The 15,000-nt window shown below is 56.9% G+C and overlaps 1 protein-coding gene across 2 annotated transcripts in view; it reads left to right on the plus strand.

Annotated features, from left to right (window-relative positions):
* The window catches only part of LOC308148308 (bromodomain-containing protein 3-like), a 24,882-nt gene extending 10,867 nt beyond the window's left edge, over window positions 1-14,015 (plus strand). Inside the window, exons 6-12 of one of the 2 annotated variants that reach the window (XM_080521757.1) lie at window positions 2,077-2,246; window positions 2,429-2,830; window positions 7,969-8,097; window positions 8,170-8,376; window positions 8,516-8,748; window positions 9,448-9,746; window positions 11,626-14,015. In XM_080521757.1, coding sequence (XP_080377883.1) covers window positions 2,077-2,246; window positions 2,429-2,830; window positions 7,969-8,097; window positions 8,170-8,376; window positions 8,516-8,748; window positions 9,448-9,746; window positions 11,626-11,744 — 1,559 coding nt within the window. In that variant the 3' untranslated portion in view covers window positions 11,745-14,015. The remainder of the gene's footprint in view (window positions 1-2,076; window positions 2,247-2,428; window positions 2,831-7,968; window positions 8,098-8,169; window positions 8,377-8,515; window positions 8,749-9,447; window positions 9,747-11,625) is intronic. The other variant, XM_080521758.1, reaches the window with a different exon arrangement.
* Window positions 14,016-15,000: the final 985 nt, after the last annotated feature.

A 15,000-nucleotide genomic window follows, 5' to 3' on the forward strand; every position in this document is an offset into this window, starting at 1 on the left:
ACTGGTACTGGTGCTACCACAGGTACTGGTACTGGTACTGCTGCTACTGGTACTGGTGCTACTGGTACTGGTACTGGTACTGCTGCTGCTGCTACCACAGGTACTGGTACTGGTACTGGTGCTACCACAGGTACTGGTACTGGTGCTACCACAGGTACTGCTACTGGTACTGGTACTGCTGCTACTGGTACTGGTACTGGTACTGGTGCTGCTGCTACCACAGGTACTGCTACTGGTACTGGTGCTACCACAGGTACTGCTACTGGTACTGGTGCTACCACAGGTACTGGTACTGGTGCTACCACAGGTACTGCTACTGGTACTGGTACTGCTGCTACCACAGGTACTGGTACTGGTACTGGTGCTGCTGCTACCACTGGTACTGCTACTGGTACTGATACTGCTGCTACCACTGGTACTGGTACTGCTGCTACCACAGGTACTGGTACTGGTACTGGTACTGGTGCTACCACAGGTACTGGTACTGGTGCTACCACTGGTACTGGTACTGGTGCTGCTGCTACCACAGGTACTGGTGCTGGTACTGGTACTGCTGCTACCACAGGTACTGCTACTGGTACTGCTGCTGCCACTGGTACTGGTACTGCTGCTACCACAGGTACTGGTACTGGTGCTACCACAGGTACTGGTACTGGTACTGCTGCTACCACAGGTACTGGTGCTACCACAGGTACTGCTACTGGTACTGGTACTGCTGCTACCACAGGTACTGCTACTGGTACTGCTGCTGCCACTGGTACTGGTACTGCTGCTACCACAGGTACTGGTACTGGTGCTACCACAGGTACTGCTACTGGTACTGGTACTGCTGGTACCACAGGTACTGGTACTGGTGCTACCACAGGTACTGCTACTGGTACTGGTACTGCTGCTACTGGTACTGGTACTGGTGCTACCACAGGTACTGGTACTGCTGCTACCACAGGTACTGCTACTGGTACTGGTGCTACCACAGGTACTGCTACTGGTACTGGTACTGGTGCTGCTGCTACTGGTACTGCTGCTACCACAGGTACTGGTACTGGTGCTACTGGTACTGGTACTGGTGCTGCTGCTACCACAGGTACTGCTACTGGTACTGGTACTGGTGTTGCTGCTACCACAGGTACTGGTGCTGGTACTGGTGCTGCTGCTACCACAGGTACTGCTACTGGTACTGGTACTGCTGCTACCACAGGTACTGGTACTGGTGCTACCACAGGTACTGCTACTGGTACTGGTACTGCTGCTACCACAGGTACTGGTGCTGCTGCTACCACAGGTACTGCTACTGGTACTGCTGCTACCACAGGTACTGGTACTGCTGCTACCACAGGTACTGGTACTGGTGCTACCACAAGTACTGCTACTGCTACTGCTGCTACCACTGGTACTGGTACTGGTGCTACCACAGGTACTGGTGCTGCTGCTACCACAGGTACTGCTACTGGTACTGCTGCTACCACAGGTACTGCTACTGGTACTGGTACTGCTGCTACCACTGGTACTGCTACTGGTACTGGTACTGATACTGCTGCTACCACTGGTACTGGTACTGCTGCTACCACAGGTACTGGTCCTGCTGCTGCCACAGGTACTGGTACTGGTACTGCTGCTACCACAGGTACTGGTACTGCTGCTATCACTGGTACTACTGCTGCAGGTACTGGTACTGCTGCTACCACTGGTACTTCTGCTGCAGGTACTGGTACTGCTGCTACCACTGGTACTGCTACTGGTACTACTGCTGCATGTACTGGTACTGCTGCTACCACTGGTACTGCTACTGATACTGCTGCTACCACTGGAACTGCTCCTGGTACTGGTACTGCTGCTACCACTGGTACTGCTACTGATACTGCTGCTACCACTGGAACTGCTCCTGGTACTGTTGCTACCACTGCTACTGGTACTGATTTTGGTAGTACTGGTACTTGTACTGCTACCACAGCTACTGCTACTGGTACGACTACAAGTACATGTTCCGGTACTGCTACTGCAGATCCTGCTCCAGGTAGTACTGCAGAAGCAGTAATGGAGTACTTGTGTACTTAGTGCCTCTTGTCTACTCCCCAGTGAGCCAGCAGGCGGAGTCCTCGGCCTCCCCTCCCCCCTCCTACCCCTCCCCCTCCCCCTCCCAGACCCCCGTCATCTCCACCACGCCCACACCTGTCCCGGCGCCGCCCCCCGTGTCCGCACCGCCGCCCCCCGCCGCCATGATGCCGTCGGCACAGCCCGTCGTCAAGGTAACGGCTGTTTGACTGGCGTCACCGTGACGACCATATTACAAGGAACCTCAGCGAGTTGCTAGACTGTAGTGTGTGTGTGTGTGTGTGTGTGTGTGTGTGTGTGTGTGTGTGTGTGTGTGTGTGTGTGTGTGTGTGTGTGTGTGTGTGTGTGTGTGTGTGTGTGTGTGTGTGTGGAGCAGAAGAAAGGTGTGAAGAGGAAAGCAGACACCACCACTCCGACCACGTCCGCCATCTCCGCCGGCCGCGCCGACTCGCCCTCCGCCCAGGACGCCAAGCCGGCCAAGCTAGCCTCGTCCCGCCGCGAGGCGGCCGCCCGCCCCGCCAAGGCCCGGCGGGAGGCCGGGGAGGAGGCGGCCGGCGGCGAGGCGGGGGTCGGGGGAGGGGCCGGCGCCGGCGGCAGGAAAGGGGGCGGGAAGCTGGGCGAGCAGATGAAGCACTGCGACGCCATCTTGAAGGAGATGCTGTCCAAGAAGCACGCCGCCTACGCCTGGCCCTTCTACAAGCCGGTGGACGCCGAGGCGCTGGAGCTGCACGACTACCATGACATCATCAAACACCCCATGGACCTCAGCACCGTCAGGGTAGGGCCTCACCACTCTCTGGCCTCACCACTCTCTGGCCTCACCACTCTCTGGCCTCACCACTCTCTGGCCTCACCACTGCTCTGGCCTCACCACTCTCTGCCTCACCACTCTCTGGCCTCACTACTCTCTGGCCTCACCACTCTCTGCCTCACCACTCTGCCTCACCACTCTCTGGCCTCACCACTCTCTAGCCTCACCACTCTCTGCCTCACCACTCTCTGCCTCACCACTCTCTGGCCTCACCACTCTCTGGCCTCACCACTCTGCCTCACCACTCTCTGGCCTCACTACTCTCTGGCCTCACCACTCTCTGGCCTCACCACTCTCTGCCTCACCACTGCTCTGGCCTCACCACTCTCTGGCCTCACCACTCTCTGGCCTCACCACTCTCTGGCCTCACCACTCTCTGCCTCACCACTCTCTGCCTCACCACTCTCTGGCCTCACCACTCTCTGGCCTCACCACTCTCTGCCTCACCACTCTCTGCCTCACCACTCTCTAGCCTCACCACTCTCTGCCTCACCACTCTCTGGCCTCACCACTCTCTGCCTCACCACTCTCTGGCCTCACCACTGCTCTGGCCTCACCACTCTCTGGCCTCACCACTCTCTGGCCTCACCACTCTCTGGCCTCACCACTCTCTGCCTCACCACTCTCTGCCTCACCACTCTCTGGCCTCACCACTCTCTGGCCTCACCACTCTCTGCCTCACCACTCTCTGCCTCACCACTCTCTGCCTCACCACTCTCTAGCCTCACCACTCTCTGGCCTCACCACTCTCTGGCCTCACCACTCTCTGGCCTCACCACTCTCTGCCTCACCACTCTCTGGCCTCACCACTCTCTGGCCTCACCACTCTCTGCCTCACCACTCTCTGCCTCACCACTCTCTGGCCTCACCACTCTCTGCCTCACCACTCTCTGCCTCACCACTCTCTGGCCTCACCACTCTCTGGCCTCACCACTCTCTGGCCTCACCACTCTCTGCCTCACCACTCTCTGGCCTCACCACTCTCTGCCTCACCACTCTCTGCCTCACCACTCTCTGCCTCACCACTCTCTGGCCTCACCACTCTCTGGCCTCACCACTCTCTGGCCTCACCACTCTCTGGCCTCACCACTCTCTGCCTCACCACTCTCTGGCCTCACCACTCTCTGCCTCACCACTCTCTGCCTCACCACTCTCTGCCCTCACCACTCTCTGGCCTCACCACTCTCTGGCCTCACCACTCTCTGGCCTCACCACTCTCTGCCTCACCACTGCTCTGCCTCACCACTCTCTGGCCTCATCACTCTCTGGCCTCACCACTCTCTTGCCTCACCACTACTATAACCCTCACCACTCTCTGCCTCACCACTCTCTGCCTCACCACTCTCTGCCTCACCACTCTCTGCCTCACCACTCTCTGGCCTCACCACTCTCTGGCCTCACCACTCTGCCTCACCACTACTATAACCCTCACCACTCTCTGCCTCACCACTCTCTGCCTCACCACTCTCTGCCTCACCACTCTCTGCCTCACCACTCTCTGGCCTCACCACTCTCTGGCCTCACCACTCTGCCTCACCACTCTCTGCCTCACCACTCTCTGCCTCACCACTCTCTGCCTCACCACTCTCTGGCCTCACCACTCTCTGGCCTCACCACTCTCTGCCTCACCACTCTCTGGCCTCACCACTCTCTAGCCTCACCACTCTCTGCCTCACCACTCTCTGCCTCACCACTCTCTGGCCTCACCACTCTCTGGCCTCACCACTCTCTGCCTCACCACTCTCTGCCTCACCACTCTCTGGCCTCACCACTCTCTAGCCTCACCACTCTCTGCCTCACCACTCTCTGCCTCACCACTCTCTGGCCTCACCACTCTCTGGCCTCACCACTACTATAACCCTCACCACTCTCTGGCCTCACCACTCTCTGCCTCACCACTGCTCTGCCTCACCACTCTCTGGCCTCATCACTCTCTGGCCTCACCACTCTCTTGCCTCACCACTACTATAACCCTCACCACTCTCTGCCTCACCACTCTCTGCCTCACCACTCTCTGCCTCACCACTCTCTGGCCTCACCACTCTCTGGCCTCACCACTCTGCCTCACCACTACTATAACCCTCACCACTCTCTGCCTCACCACTCTCTGCCTCACCACTCTCTGCCTCACCACTCTCTGCCTCACCACTCTCTGCCTCACCACTCTCTGGCCTCACCACTCTCTGGCCTCACCACTCTGCCTCACCACTCTCTGCCTCACCACTCTCTGCCTCACCACTCTCTGCCTCACCACTCTCTGGCCTCACCACTCTCTGGCCTCACCACTCTCTGCCTCACCACTCTCTGGCCTCACCACTCTCTGCCTCACCACTCTCTGGCCTCACCACTCTCTGGCCTCACCACTCTCTGCCTCACCACTCTCTGCCTCACCACTCTCTGGCCTCACCACTCTCTAGCCTCACCACTCTCTGCCTCACCACTCTCTGCCTCACCACTCTCTGGCCTCACCACTCTCTGGCCTCACCACTCTCTAGCCTCACCACTGCTCTACTCTAATCCAGAACCCCCCACAATCTCTACTAGAACGTGACCCAGTGGTTCTCTACTAGAACGTGACCCGTGGTTCACTACTAGAACGTGACCCCTGGTTCTCTACTAGAACGTGACCGTGGTTCTCTACTAGAACGTGACCCAGTGGTTCTCTACTAGAACGTGACCGTGGTTCTCCACTAGAACGTGATCCCTGGTTCTCTACTAGAACGTGACCGTGATTCTCTACTAGAATGTGACCCCTGGTTCTCTACTAGAACGTGACCCAGTGGTTCTCTACTAGAACGTGACCCCTGGTTCTCTACTAGAACGTGACCCAATGGTTCTCTACTAGAACGTGACCGTGGTTCTCCACTAGAACGTGACCGTGGTTCTCTACTGGAACGTGACCGTGGTTCTCCACTAGAACGTGATCCCTGGTTCTCTACTAGAACGTGACCGTGGTTCTCTACTAGAACGTGACCGTGGTTCTCTACTAGAACGTGACCCAGTGGTTCTCTACTAGAACGTGACCCAGTGGTTCTCTACTAGAACGTGACCCCTGGTTCTCTACTAGAACGTGACCGTGGTTCTCTACTAGAACGTGACCGTGGTTCTCTACTAGAACGTGACCCAGTGGTTCTCTACTAGAACGTGACCGTGGTTCTCCACTAGAATGTGATCCCTGGTTCTCTACTAGAACGTGACCGTGGTTCTCTACTAGAACGTCACCGTGGTTCTCTACTAGAATGTGACCCCTGGTTCTCTACTAGAACGTGACCGTGATTCTCTACTAGAATGTGACCCCTGGTTCTCTACTAGAACGTGACCCAGTGGTTCTCTACTAGAACGTGACCCCTGGTTCTCTACTAGAACGTGACCCAGTGGTTCTCTACTAGAATGTGACCGTGGTTCTCTACTAGAACGTGACCGTGGTTCTCTACTGGAACGTGACCGTGGTTCTCCACTAGAACGTGATCCCTGGTTCTCTACTAGAACGTGACCGTGGTTCTCTACTAGAACGTGACCGTGGTTCTCTACTAGAACGTGACCCAGTGGTTCTCTACTAGAACGTGACCCCTGGTTCTCTACTAGAACGTGACCGTGGTTCTCTACTAGAACGTGACCGTGGTTCTCTACTAGAACGTGACCGTGGTTCTCTACTAGAACGTGACCCAGTGGTTCTCTACTAGAACGTGACCGTGGTTCTCCACTAGAATGTGATCCCTGGTTCTCTACTAGAACGTGACCGTGATTCTCTACTAGAATGTGACCCCTGGTTCTCTACTAGAACGTGACCGTGGTTCTCCACTAGAATGTGATCCCTGGTTCTCTACTAGAACGTGACCGTGGTTCTCTACTAGAACGTCACCGTGATTCTCCACTAGAATGTGATCCCTGGTTCTCTACTAGAACGTGACCGTGGTTCTCCACTAGAATGTGATCCCTGGTTCTCTACTAGAACGTGACCGTGGTTCTCTACTAGAACGTCACCGTGGTTCTCTACTAGAATGTGACCCCTGGTTCTCTACTAGAACGTGACCGTGATTCTCTACTAGAATGTGACCCCTGGTTCTCTACTAGAACGTGACCCAGTGGTTCTCTACTAGAACGTGACCCCTGGTTCTCTACTAGAACGTGACCCAGTGGTTCTCTACTAGAACGTGACCGTGGTTCTCCACTAGAACGTGATCCCTGGTTCTCTACTAGAACGTGACCGTGGTTCTCTAGTGGAACGTGACCGTGGTTCTCTAGTGGAACGTGACCCGTGGTTCTCTAGTGGAACGTGACCCCTGGTTCTCTACTAGAACGTGACCCGTGGTTCACTACTAGAACGTGACCCCTGGTTCTCTACTAGAACGTGACCGTGGTTCTCCACTAGAACGTGACCGTGGTTCTCTACTAGAACGTGACCGTGGTTCTCCACTAGAACGTGATCCCTGGTTCTCTACTAGAATGTGATCCCTGGTTCTCTACTAGAACGTGACCCCTGGTTCTCCACTAGAACGTGACCGTGGTTCTCCACTAGAACGTGACCGTGGTTCTCCACTAGAACATGACCCCTGGTTCTCCACTAGAACGTGACCGTGGTTCTCCACTAGAACGTGACCGTGGTTCTCTACTAGAACGTGACCGTGGTTCTCCACTAGAACGTGACCGTGGTTCTCTACTAGAACGTGACCGTGGTTCTCCACTAGAACGTGATCCCTGGTTCTCCACTAGAACGTGATCCCTGGTTCTCTACTAGAACGTGACCCCTGGTTCTCCACTAGAACGTGACCGTGGTTCTCCACTAGAACGTGACCGTGGTTCTCCACTAGAACATGACCCCTGGTTCTCCACTAGAACATGACCCCTGGTTCTCTAGTGGAACGTGACCGTGGTTCTCTACTAGAACGTGACCCCTGGTTCTCTACTAGAACGTGACCGTGGTTCTCCACTAGAACGTGACCGTGGTTCTCCACTAGAACGTGACCGTGGTTCTCTACTAGAACGTGACCCCTGGTTCTCTACTAGAACGTGACCGTGGTTCTCCACTAGAACGTGACCGTGGTTCTCTACTAGAACATGACCGTGGTTCTCCACTAGAACGTGACCGTGGTTCTCGCCCACAGAAAAAGATGGACAAGGCGGAGTACAGCGACCCCCAGAGTTTCGCCACGGACGTGAGGTTAATGTTCTCCAACTGCTACAAGTACAACCCTCCGGACCACGAGGTGGTGGCCATGGCCCGCAAGCTGCAGGTGAGAGGCTGAAGCCCCGCCCCTCCCCCGGAGCCCCGCCCCCCTCACCCGCCCCCGCCGTGTGTCCCCCAGGACGTGTTCGAGATGCGTTTCGCCAAGATCCCGGACGAGGGCCTGGAGGCCTCCGTCCCCTCCACCACGCCGCTGGTCAGTAAAAGCACCGCCTCCTCCGACAGCAGCAACAACTCCTCCTCCGACGAATCGTCCGACTCCGAGGAGGAGCGGGCCACGCGGCTGGCCGAGCTTCAGGAGCAGGTTGGTGCTGCCGACCAATCACAGGTCAAGAGCGTCCTGATTTCTTCCTTTTTTCAACATTATTCGCACATTCACCCGCCTCGCTCCGCGGCGTGAGCGTGGCGGGCGAGGCGCCGCGCCGGCGTGGCGGCGGTGGTGGTTGATCATGAGTGTGTCCCTGCAGCTGAAGGCGGTGCATGAGCAGCTGGCCGTCCTCTCCCAGGCTCCCGTCAGCAAGCCAAAGAAGAAGAAAGAGAAGAAGGACAAGGACAAGAAGAAAGACAAGGACAAAGACAAGGCGGGCAAGGGCAAGATAGAGGAAGAGAAGAAGCCCAAGGCCGCCGCCCAGCAGCCCAAACCGGCCAATCAGAAGAAGGCTCCGGCCAGGAAAGCCAACAGCACGGTGACGGCCACCAGGTAAAGGGGGGGTCTCCACCGGGGGGTTGCCACGGGGGGCTCCACCGGGGGGGCGCCATGGGGGTCTCCACCGGGGGGCGCCACCGGGGGGGCTCCACCTGGTTGTTGCCACGGGGGTCTCCACCGGGGGGTTGCCATGGGGGGCGCCATGGGGTCTCCACCGGGGGGCGCCACTGGGGGGGCGCCACCGGGTCTCCACCGGGGGGTTGCCACGGGGGGCTCCATGGGGTGCGCCACCGGGTCTCCACAGGGGAGTTGCCATGGGGGGCCTCCACCTGGGGGGTTGCCACGGGGTGCGCCACCGGGTCTCCACAGGGGGGCTCCACCTGGGGGCGCCATGGGGATCTCCACCTGGGGGCGCCACCGGGTCTCCACCGGGGGGTTGCCACGGGGGGCTCCACCTGGGGGGCGCCATGGGGGTCTCCACCGGGGGGCGCCACCGGGGGGGCTCCACCTGGGGGGCGCCATGGGGGTCTCCACCGGGGGGCGCCACCGGGGGGGCTCCACTGGGGGGGCGCCACCGGGTCTCCACCGGGGGGGCTCCACTGGGGGGGCGCCACCGGGTCTCCACCGGGGGGTTGCCACGGGGGGCTCCACCGGTTCTCCACCGGGTCTCCACCGGGTCTCCACCGGGGGGCTCCTGGGGCCGCTCGCTCTCCACCCTCGGGGGAACGTCACCGCCCCTCTCTCTGTCACCAGGCAACCCAAGAAAGGCGGCAAGACGTCTGGCGGCGGCTCGGCCAACGGCGAGGACGGCGAGGAGTCGTCGCTGCCCATGTCGTACGACGAGAAGCGGCAGCTCAGCCTGGACATCAACCGGCTGCCGGGCGAGAAGCTGGGCCGGGTGGTCCACATCATCCAGTCCAGGGAGCCCTCGCTGCGGGACTCCAACCCCGACGAGATCGAGATCGACTTCGAGACCCTCAAACCCTCCACCCTCCGCGAGCTGGAGCGCTACGTCAAGTCCTGCCTGCAGAAGAAGCAGAGGAAGCTGCTGCGTGAGTACCGCGGGGCAAGGCAAGGCAAGGCACACCCGGGACCAAGTGTGTCCTCGGTTCCACCCCGGGACACCGTCAGAACGGAGGCGGGGCGTGAAGGACGCGGGGGGAGGCGGAGCTACAGCTCTGGAGGCGGAGCTACAGCCGTGACCCTCGTTCCCTCTGATACAGTGAAAAGTGAAGCTCCGCCTCCTGTTACTGAGTGGGTTGGTCTCACTGACCATGTACTTTAGGTACTTTATCTACTTTAGGTACTTTATCTACTTTAGGTACTTTATCTACTTTAGGTACTTTATCTACTTTAGGTACTTTATCTACTTTAGGTACTTTGTGTACTTTAGGTACTTTATCTACTTTAGGTACTTTATCTACTTTAGGTACTTTATCTACTTTAGGTACTTTGTGTACTTTAGGTACTTTATCTACTTTAGGTACTTTATCTACTTTAGGTACTTTATCTACTTTAGGTACTTTGTGTACTTTAGGTACTTTGTGTACTTTAGGTACTTTATCTACTTTAGGTACTTTATCTACTTTAGGTACTTTATCTACTTTAGGTACTTTATCTACTTTAGGTACTTTATCTACTTTAGGTACTTTGTGTACTTTAGGTACTTTGTGTACTTTAGGTACTTTGTGTACTTTAGGTACTTTATCTACTTTAGGTACTTTATCTACTTTAGGTACTTTGTGTACTTTAGGTACTTTGTGTACTTTAGGTACTTTGTGTACTTTAGGTACTTTATCTACTTTAGGTACTTTATCTACTTTAGGTACTTTGTGTACTTTACGCACTTTAGAGACTTTATGTACTTTAGGTACCCTCCACAACTTTTAGCTGTGGCCCAACGCTGGTTGTGCCGGGACTGAACGTAGCGGGACTGAACGTAGCGGGACTGAACGTAGCGGGACTGAACGTAGCGGTACACAACGTAGCGGGACTGAACGTAGCGGGACAGAACGTAGCGGGACAGAACGTAGCGGGACAGAACGTAGCGGTGCAGAACGTAGCGGGACTGAACGTAGCGGGACAGAACGTAGCGGTGCAGAACGTAGCGGTGCAGAACGTAGCGGTGCAGAACGTAGCGGGACTGAACGTAGCGGGACAGAACGTAGCGGGACAGAACGTAGCGGGGCAGAACGTAGCGGGACTGAACGTAGCGGGACAGAACGTAGCGGTGCAGAACGTAGCGGGACTGAACGTAGCGGGACAGAACGTAGCGGGACAGAACGTAGCGGTGCAGAACGTAGCGGTGCAGAACGTAGCGGGACTGAACGTAGCGGGACTGAACGTAGCGGGACAGAACGTAGCGGGACAGAACGTAGCGGTGCAGAACGTAGCGGTGCAGAACGTAGCGGGACTGAACGTAGCGGGACAGAACGTAGCGGGACAGAACGTAGCGGGGCAGAACGTAGCGGGACTGAACGTAGCGGGACAGAACGTAGCGGTGCAGAACGTAGCGGGACTGAACGTAGCGGGACAGAACGTAGCGGGACAGAACGTAGCGGTGCAGAACGTAGCGGTGCAGAACGTAGCGGGACTGAACGTAGCGGGACAGAACGTAGCGGGACAGAACGTAGCGGTGCAGAACGTAGCGGTGCAGAACGTAGCGGGACTGAACGTAGCGGGACAGAACGTAGCGGTGCAGAACGTGATGAGAAAGCGTCATGACGACCTGCCTACAGGTTCCGCGGTGGAACCAGGGACCTGGTCCGGGTGGAACCAGGGACCTGGTCCGGGTGGAACCAGGGACCTGGTCCGGGTGGAACCAGGGACCAGGTCTGGGTGCTCGCTGCCTACCGGACCTCTGTACACACGTGTTTCCTGTGCTGACCTGTGACATCATCGTGTTGACTCCTCCCACTCTCTCCTCTCCAGAGAAGGCAGCCGGAGGCGGGGCCTCAGGAGGCGGGGCTAGTCGTTTGAGTGGCAGCTCCTCTTCCTCTTCTGATGACAGCTCCTCGACAGGAACCTCCTCTTCCTCCGACACAGACTGAACACACACACACACGCACACACACACACACACACACACACACACACACACACACACACACACACCTCCATCCTGAACACACTCTCTCTCTCAGACTCGGAGACTGTATGTAAATAGGCTGACCTGTTTTTTTTTTAGCTCCTAGTGTTTATTTGTTTATTTTTCCTGGACAAATGGAGGAGGAGGAGCAGGAGGAGCAGGAGGAGCAGGAAGAGGACAAGAAGCAGCAGCAGGAGGAGGAGGAGGAGAAGGGGAAGCAGTAATATCAGCTTTCTTGGGCTCCCCCTGCTGGCAGGGATGAGGAAGTGCGTCCTGCGGTGGGGATTGGACGAAGACGTGGAACTGGAATCTGGAGCTGATTTCATGGAGTCCAACAGTCGGACCGGATCTGGACTTGGCACCTCACTCCTCTTCCTCTTCCTCTTCCTCCTCCTCTTCCTCCTCCTCCTCTTCCTCGGGCCGGTGGCGACCCCTGAACTCTGAAAACATTCCAGAAACATCTGCAGAGCATCATGGGAAAGGAGAAGACATGGAAATCAAAACGAGGACGAGCGGCCGCCTGCTCATGGTCCTAACAGGAAGTGCTCCAGACAGGAAGTGCTCCAGACAGGAAGTGCTCCTGACAGGAAGTGCTCCAGACAGGAAGTGCTCCAGACAGGAAGTGCTCCAGACAGGAAGTGCTCCTGACAGGAAGTGCTCCAGACAGGAAGTGCTCCTGACAGGAAGTGCTCCAGACAGGAAGTGCTCCAGACAGGAAGTGCTCCTGACAGGAAGTGCTCCAGACAGGAAGTGCTCCAGACAGGAAGTGCTCCAGACAGGAAGTGCTCCTGACAGGAAGTGCTCCAGACAGGAAGTGCTCCAGACAGGAAGTGCTCCTGACAGGAAGTGCCCCTGACAGGAAGTGCCCCAGACAGGAAGTGCTCCTGACAGGAAGTGCTCCAGACAGGAAGTGCTCCTGACAGGAAGTGCTCCTGACAGGAAGTGCTCCTGACAGGAAGTGCTCCTGACAGGAAGTGCTCCTGACAGGAAGTGCTCCAGACAGGAAGTGCTCCTGACAGGAAGTTGACAAGAGAATGTTCCAGAAGATAAAGAACAGGAAAATGAAAACTTGTTTGTTTGGTCATTAAGTCACTTCCTGTTAAAAAGAGTCTTTTAGTTGAAGCCGCCGCGCCGCCACACAGGTGAGCTCAGGTACGCAGCGACCAATCAGATGGCAGGGTCCGCTCAGTGAGGGGCTCTGATTGGTCGTTTCTCTGCACCTCGTCTCAGCCTCGGTGGACCCTTGCTGAAAGACTCCACCCCCACCTGTTGTCAGGGGGCGGGGCCTGGCGGCTCTGGCCCCGCCCCCTGCACCGGCTGTTAAGAGGGCAACAGACGTATTTTTTTTAACACTACATTTCCTTTTCTTTCAGGTTTTTTTTTTGTTTTTTTTTTAATTTTTCAGGTTGTGTGCTGAACTTGTTTGTGTCTTATGAGGTTCTCTATATAAAAAAAGTCTTTGTACCGCTGTCCTGTTAGCCCCGCCCACCCTTGCCAAACCAGACGCCGCCGCAGGCCACCGCGGCTCTTTTCCCTCCAGATTTAAAAAGTCGGCGCCAAATGTTTTTCATCGTATTTATTCACCGCGCCGACGTCCAGAGCTCTTCGCCCGTAAAACGTCCCGACGGGACACCCGGGACAAACGGTTCGCTTGTCTCAGATCTGTTGGAGGTGGGCGGGGCCGCCCCCACCCCCCCCCTCCTCCACTCTGATTGGTTCCCTTCGTCGTGACCGGTAACCTGACAAGTCGGCCATCTTCGTAGTCCGGCGTCGGCGCCGGACGCTCCTGATTGGTCGAGGACCGTCACGCCGTGTTGCCACGGAAACGTGTTGAGAGGCGTTTTACAGACGAAACCAACAAGCAGAAAGTCGGTCACACAGTCGGACGGCTCGTTGCCACGGTAACCCCCTTCTGTTTGTTTTTAGTTGGTCCAGCTTTGATGCTAATAGTTAATTTTTGTATTTTAATAAGAAAATGGAAAAAAAGTGATTTTATGTATTTGCATGCACTCCGGCCGTACGTCCGTTCTTCTTCCGTATGTTTGAGCACTGTATAGTAGCTGTATAGTAGCTGTCTGGGGTGGAGGTAGGGGTGGAGGTAGAGGTGGAGGTAGAGGTAGAGCGCGAGGACGACGCCGCGGCGGAACAACCAGTCCACCATTTGATGTAATTACTGATATGGGATCCTTATTTTCTGACTTCATTTGTTTTCATAAATAAACACATAAACCGACCCGACGACTCGACTCTGCTTCGCCACACGGAACCACGGGGCGGGAGAACATCTGGAGCCTCAGAGGAACCACGGGGCGGGAGAACATCTGGAGCCTCAGAGGAACCACGGGGCGGGAGAACATCTGGAGCCTCAGAGGAACCACGGGGCGGGAGAACATCTGGAGCCTCAGAGGAACCACGGGGCGGGAGAACATCTGGAGCCTCAGAGGAACCACGGGGCGGGAGAACATCTGGAGCCTCAGAGGAACCACGGGGCGGGAGAACATCTGGAGCCTCAGAGGAACCACGGGGCGGGAGAACATCTGGAGCCTCAGAGGAACCACGGGGCGGGAGAACATCTGGAGCCTCAGAGGAACCACGGGGCGGGAGAACATCTGGAGCCTCAGAGGAACCACGGGGCGGGAGAACATCTGGAGCCTCAGAGGAACCACGGGGCGGGAGAACATCTGGAGCCTCAGAGGAACCACGGGGCGGGAGAACATCTGGAGCCTCAGAGGAACCACGGGGCGGGAGAACATCTGGAGCCTCAGAGGAACCACGAGGAGGGAGAACATCTGGAGCCTCAGAGGAACCACGAGGAGGGAGAACATCTGGAGCCTCAGAGGAACCACGAGGAGGGAGAACATCTGGAGCCTCAGAGGAACCACGGGGCAGGAGAACATCTGGAGCCTCAGAGGAACCACGGGGCGGGAGAACATCTGGAGCCTCAGAGGAACCACGGGGCGGGAGAACATCTGGAGCCTCAGAGGAACCACGGGGCGGGAGAACATCTGGAGCCTCAGAGGAACCACGGGGCGGGAGAACATCTGGAGCCTCAGAGGAACCACGAGGCGGGAGAACATCTGGAGCCTCAGAGGAACCACGGGGCGGGAGAACATCTGGAGCCTCAGAGGAACCACGAGGCGGGAGAACATCTGGAGCCTCAGAGGAACCACGAGGAGGGAGAACATCTGGAGCCTCAGAGGAACCACGGGGCGGGAGAA

This window comes from Blennius ocellaris, assembly GCF_963422515.1.
Source record: "Blennius ocellaris genome assembly, contig: SCAFFOLD_126, whole genome shotgun sequence".
In the NCBI taxonomy this organism is placed as follows: domain Eukaryota; kingdom Metazoa; phylum Chordata; class Actinopteri; order Blenniiformes; family Blenniidae; genus Blennius; species Blennius ocellaris.